This window comes from Trichoderma breve, chromosome 4 (assembly GCF_028502605.1).
Source record: "Trichoderma breve strain T069 chromosome 4, whole genome shotgun sequence".
Taxonomy (NCBI): domain Eukaryota; kingdom Fungi; phylum Ascomycota; class Sordariomycetes; order Hypocreales; family Hypocreaceae; genus Trichoderma; species Trichoderma breve.
Genome location: NC_079235.1, coordinates 755,471 through 761,470, shown reverse-complemented (window position 1 = coordinate 761,470; position 6,000 = coordinate 755,471). Strand labels below are relative to the sequence as shown.

Genomic DNA, 6,000 nt, shown 5'->3' with positions numbered 1-6,000 from the left:
TTATGGAGGCCATTCTGGTTTATCGTACTCCGTAGTTTATTTTTTTTCTCTTCTGCCGGCGCTGTCGTTTCATAAGGCTAGACTGTTTTCTGCTATTTGCGCAAGGGGGCGTGGAACAGACGGAGAAAATAAAAAAAGGAGGTAAAAGACACATACAAAGACAGCATTGAAGTTAACCGCGATTAGCTCGCCAGCTGAAAAGTCCGCAGAGTTTAAACAACCCCCAGAACAAAATACATACAGTAAGAAAATACGGAGTAAAAGGGTTGGAACTCGCCGAGGTTGCTTATTCCTGCTTAGCTTTTTTTTTTTTTCTTCCTGCAGCCCAACCCGGTTTGCAGTGCAGCGTTGCATCCGCCGGCCACATGTCTGATATGTATGTACATTATGTACATGTACGGATACAGAGCGCTCCGTTTATGGAACTTGGACAAGCATTTCCTTTCTCTTTTGCGTTGCAGAAAAGAACCAAGGGGGGAGGGAGGTGGAGGGGGACGGGGGAGGGCGGGCATAAAAAAACGGGGTGGGAATGGGTTTGCCGCCATGATACGCCAACACGCGACTGTTCCTGATTTTTTCTCCGTTCTGGAAGGGAAGGGAAAAAAAAGGGCCAGCGAAGCATACAGATGCTGCATGGAGGGGGTGCGGCTTGTTTGTTGCTTTCTTGCCCAGCCTTTTTGACGTGCGGAGTCTCGGATGATCTTGTTTGACAAGTTTGCCTGCTTACACGGTTGGTGATGGACGAACTTTGGTTTTGAGTCTCCAGCAGGCCGGTAAGATGCAATGAAACCGTCCCGACGGCCAACAGCAATCTGCGATGATCAACCCCCCCTCTCTCTTCTCGAAGCAGAACCAACAGCATAAAAAAAAGAGGCTCGGACCGGGCCCCCTTTCGGTATCCCCGGCCAGAAAACCTCTTTGTTCTTCCATTCCCACACCCCCCTCGCTGCAACTCTGCGACTCTAATACGCAACACAACCAACACCGATTTTGAGTGCTTTTTGTTCCTTCGCCTTTGGGTCTCTCTCTTTTAATCTATTCGTATCTCGCCAACCCAACCGCAAACCCCCCCCAGTGCCGGATCCCGAGGAGCTGGTCCCGATCCCTCCGTTCCCAGCTCTTATTTTAGTTTCGAGGTGCTTTTTTGTAACCAACCCCCTGGTCGTGCTGGTTACTGCTCTGCTCTACCCAAGACGACTCAGCTCACTCACACACACACAAGCTTTCAAGCTCCTTCCTCTCTGTGTGTAGATGCTCAGCGTCCGAGCGTAAGTAAGGGAATGTTCGATCACGACCCTGTAAAAATGGATTCCGTTCCCTGTAAGCACCCCCCGGCGGCGCCGATTCTTCGGCATCAGAGCTTCTTCTTTCTGCTCTCCAGGCTTCCTTTTAAACAAGCTTCCATTTTTCGTATCGCAATGGGTGCTTAATCTCATCGTTTGGTTTGTTTCCACCTGTAGATATCCTCATGTCCACCATACCGAGCGGGCAGATTCCGAAGGGCGTATTTTCCCTTTTCCCTCTCCACAGTCACGTTGCAATGTAACAAGTCGAGTCCCTTACCTCCATACCTAGGTACCTTTCATGCCGCCGTCGCGATCTCGCAAGTGTCGGTGTACTCGTACTTTCGCTGTGCTCCGTTCCCGTACAGTAAACTGCACCTTGTAATCAAATTCGCCCATCCATCAAAACCAACTGCATAATAGCTTCTGACATAATGGGAGGGGGAGGGCTGACAAGTTCTCCGGAAAGCCCGCAATGTATGCATCATCTCGGGATATTTTCCGTTCTTCTTCATCGCATCATCGTCGCCTCATACAGTAATCAATCATACATTGGACCTTCGCATTCGCATCTCGCACTCAGTCGGAGATCCGGATTTCCATTTCCGCCCCTCGCAAGCCCTAAACGTGATCGGAGCATTTCCTTCTTTTTGTCGCTGTCTCTCGCAGTCTATTTTCCCTTTTTTCTCATGCTCGCTGCCGAACACCAGGAATCCCATCGCGCATACATGGCCGAAATATACGCATACCCATGTACTTGAACTTGGTGAACACAACAACAACGATTGGACCCCCCCTCAAAAGGCCCGCGGACCCTCCATCAGCCTCACTTGGGAACCTTGTCCGTGGGAATAAAGAACCTGGCCCCCGAAAACGTGCAGCAGCCACACCCTTCCACCGCGCTGGAATTCCGTACAAGACACGTCAAAGAATCTAGTGCGGCCCCCATACCCGTTTCTCCCTCGCCAGACGACCCAACAGCCAGGCAAATCATGAGCTCCCATCGGTTGTACTAGAGCATCAGTGCATATATAGCACCGTGAAACCAAATGTATGGTTGCATGCAACACACGCCGTTTGTATGGCCTGTGTTTCCCCAAGAACAGCCCAATGCATCTCATTTCCCCTCCCCCTTCCAGCCACCTGCACGTTTTGCTGTAAAAAGCACATTCCACGCAGAAACGCTAGACATACAGCATGGCTTCCAGACTCTCCAATCATCCGCCCCCTTCTATCCGAACAGCTTCCAACATGCATAACTTCCAAGACAAAAGATCCCCAAAATACCCCCTCTAGAACATACGACTCTGCATGTCTGCGTCATTTCCTAATTATCCGCATTCCATGGCGTTCCCTACCTCGGTAGCCCATCACGCACGTGTCTCCCGCCGGCTGATTCACATGGCCCTTCTGTACAACATGAGGCTGCAGAGCGCATTCCATTAGCTTCATGCTCTGCCGTCATCGTCCTTCGGACCCTTAGACTCTGCCCAGTGACTTCCCCAGGCATTGCCCTTGTCTGGTACACCATCAATTCATCTCGGTCATCGTCCTTCGTGTTCATCGACCCGCTCCTCTTCATCGGGACCCTCCTGATCAGCACCCCGCAAACCCTTGCTCGGCAGATCACTTCGCCACCATCGCAGGTTCCTTTACGCAGTGGCACATGCATATCTTTCCAGTGACTTACTTGCCACTGCAAATCTGATTGATCTCGCTATGATTCAATGAAAGCCGAGGTGGCGAATGAGAGTGCCTTCCATGTGCCGAAAACCACCCCGTAGGACCGTTATCTGTATCACAGTATCATGGACACGGCATTGAGTATCAAATGCTTTTGGTAACTAAATTGTCAACGTTAATGAACTCACAAGACATTACGTACATTACTTTGTGGTAAAACCACCACCATGCAAATACCGTCGTTAATAGACTCCCAAAATTACCTGCGACATTACGAACCCACAGTTCCATCTTTGTGCCCCCCTGACTTGAGATATTCGAAGAAGTAAAAGCGCCTATATCCTTTTTCTATTCCCATATTGTCAGCCTCAAGGCTGGCTGACCCCATTGCGGGAATTCAACCTCGCTCCCAGGCAATCTCACCCTACTGCTGCTGATGCCAATGTAGAGCCCATTCACCTGCTCTGGGTCGACCTCCTTGTTATCAATGCTAGCAATACGAAAGTGTAGAGTCTGTTGAAGAAACGGCACCACTGAGCTTGATTCAGTATCTTGGAGTGCTCCCAGGTCGACAAGCCTCATCAATGCTATGGTCAATGGCACTGTCCCGGAGATTTTAGAATGTGAGCCGCTCATGCCGCTCATGGTGAAGATTCCAACTGATCCTATGAGATTTGGAGCAATCCCCCAAGTGCCAGCATCGCCTGGTGGCTGTCCGGCAAACAAGTAAATGCTGAATGACCCGTCTAAAGCTCCGTGGTTCACATAAACATTCGCGATCCACTCTGTATAATGGTCATCTGCTGCATTATTCTTCGCGTCTGCTTTAAGGCTGGGCTGAAAGCCTTTGACACCTGGACTGCCCTTCCATAAGCCGCTTGGCCGCCGGTGTTGTGCCTGACTCTTGATCCGAATCATGGCCGGGCTGTTCATCCCAATCCATTTGTTGATCTTCCTGATCAACTTGTTTCGTGGGTTCTCGCCGTCTCCGGGCAGAGCTGATGTGTCTCCATATGAGTAGCCAAACACTTCAGTAGTCCTAGACATGTCAGAATCCCAGAACGTGCCGTCGGCAGAAGACATGAAGGGAGTAAGGGGCGTGCTGGAGTTTTGCATGGTTCCTTTCAACGCAGTGTATGTGGCCTCTCCTGATACCTGGGGTGTTATCCATGCCGTGGGGTTGAGAAGTTGCCACATCGATATCAACCTGTCTGTCATGGCGTGATGTAAGAAGAAGAGCGGATCAAAGGAGGACAGAGGAACATAGGTCATATGTCCCCTGGAGCCTCCATATATGTGAATAATGTCGTGAACTGCCTCGATGGAGTCTAGATGGCTGAGATTCTGGGAGATGGCGTAATTTTTGTTGCTAAACGAATCGAACTCGTGATAACTAGAAAAGAGTATGTATAAACGCTGCTGTATCTCGGGTAACTTGGCGAGCAAAGCAGTGTTCACTTGGTCATTCATCGAAGGAGGCTCAAGCTCACTGATGTCGGTATTTGGAGCTCGCTTTGTCTCATTCCAGCTTCTCAGCTATGAATTGTTAGTAATTGATGAGTTTCATGTCGCAATTCATTCACACGCACCGGTGGCCAGATGAGTGCCTCTGCATCCAACGGATGAAATGAGTACGAGTACAAAGGGTTACGAATGACTTGGACGCCGTTGGGGCCGTATTGAGCCATTGTGGAATTCCAGAAGACATCGGGGAAGTGGCTTTGGCCAGGCGGTGCAGGAGATGCCCAATCCCAGTATGGTATTCGAAAATCCGATGCAGCTTGCATATATAGCAAACGTTCAGTGACATTGCTAAACATGCGAGAAATAGCATCGGCAAGCTTGAACAGCTCTTGCTGTGAATAGGAGTTAGCATCTCATCCCAAGAATGGTTTACGAGCTGTGTTGACACCGGCTGTCTGGATCTGAGAATGGCTCACCTCGTACAGGGCAAGATATGGCCGGTGCCACGTTGGAAATAAGACTGAACTATGTGGACAGTAACCTGACTGGCTGGCTCCGGCTGCTGGTCCAACATCGTTCCATGTCACAAAAGGCACACCGTGTATCCCTAAACCCAGAGAAATCCGTCAGAGGAGCGAAGACAAAGACATTTTGAACATAGTCTCACTCACCGGCAACCTGGTAATACGACAGGGGATCGTCCTGACTGACTGACTGAAACATACTCAGAGCTAGAATGAACAGATCCCACTTGCGTTTGTCTGCCTTCATGTCGCGAACCTCGAGCCTCAGGGGTATGCTCCCGTTGGAGGCCAGTGGGAGGCGACTGACGACGATGGGCGCATTGGGATCTTGTCGACGAGTGAGAGACACTACATCGACACCAAAGTCATAGTCCTGAGCAGACACCAGAGAGATGAATAAGCTCAAGACCCAACCGAAGCAGACAAGGAAGCGCATGGCTGTGTTTGCCTTTTCGTCGTTCCAGAGACTCGATTATAAAGGGGTTGCCGAGTTTGGCGCCTATGCGGCAAATGCTGGTTCAAGCTCGCCAATATGCCAAGAGTGTTGAAGAGTGGACGAAGAGGGAATGAGAGTGAGTGATAGAGGAATAGAAAGAATAAATGACGAAAATGAGAGGTAATGGTGCTGATGACTGTTTTATCGTCTTGTGCCAAAAGATCGAAATAGCGAGAGTGATGAATCTCGCGAATGACGGCCAAGATTCGAAGGAAAAGGTTAAAAAGGAATATCGCCCCAGCGGTGTCTGATTGAGCGAATGCGCAACAGCCGTCAGTGTATTATGAGTCAAGAAAAGAAAAGGAAAACGAGAGATGAAAAGGAAAAAGATCCAATAAGAAAAAAAAGACGTTGGGGGAACAACAGGGAAGGTAGGCATCAGAGTGCCTTCGCAAACGACCCGACTTGGTACCAATGCCAAGGTACCAATTCGGCCTGATGATCCGGATTTCCGATTTTTGGGGAAACCACATGCAGCTTCAAGCCACGTGAGGATGCAAATCAACTCAACTTTCTCAACTTGAGATAACTCTCTCTTGCTTCCCATGCC

General features: G+C 49.7%; 1 protein-coding gene across 1 annotated transcript; it reads right to left on the bottom strand.

The window, feature by feature from the left end:
* Positions 1-3,314: 3,314 nt before the first annotated feature.
* On the bottom strand, positions 3,315-5,390 carry T069G_06543 (common central domain of tyrosinase domain-containing protein; the record flags this gene model as incomplete). The annotated part of the gene is made up of 6 exons (XM_056173753.1): positions 3,315-3,751; positions 3,821-4,302; positions 4,351-4,502; positions 4,556-4,822; positions 4,907-5,037; positions 5,102-5,390. 6 exons carry the CDS (start codon positions 5,388-5,390, stop codon positions 3,315-3,317), a joined length of 1,758 nt encoding a protein of 585 aa, XP_056027332.1.
* Between the last annotated feature and the right edge of the window lie 610 nt (positions 5,391-6,000).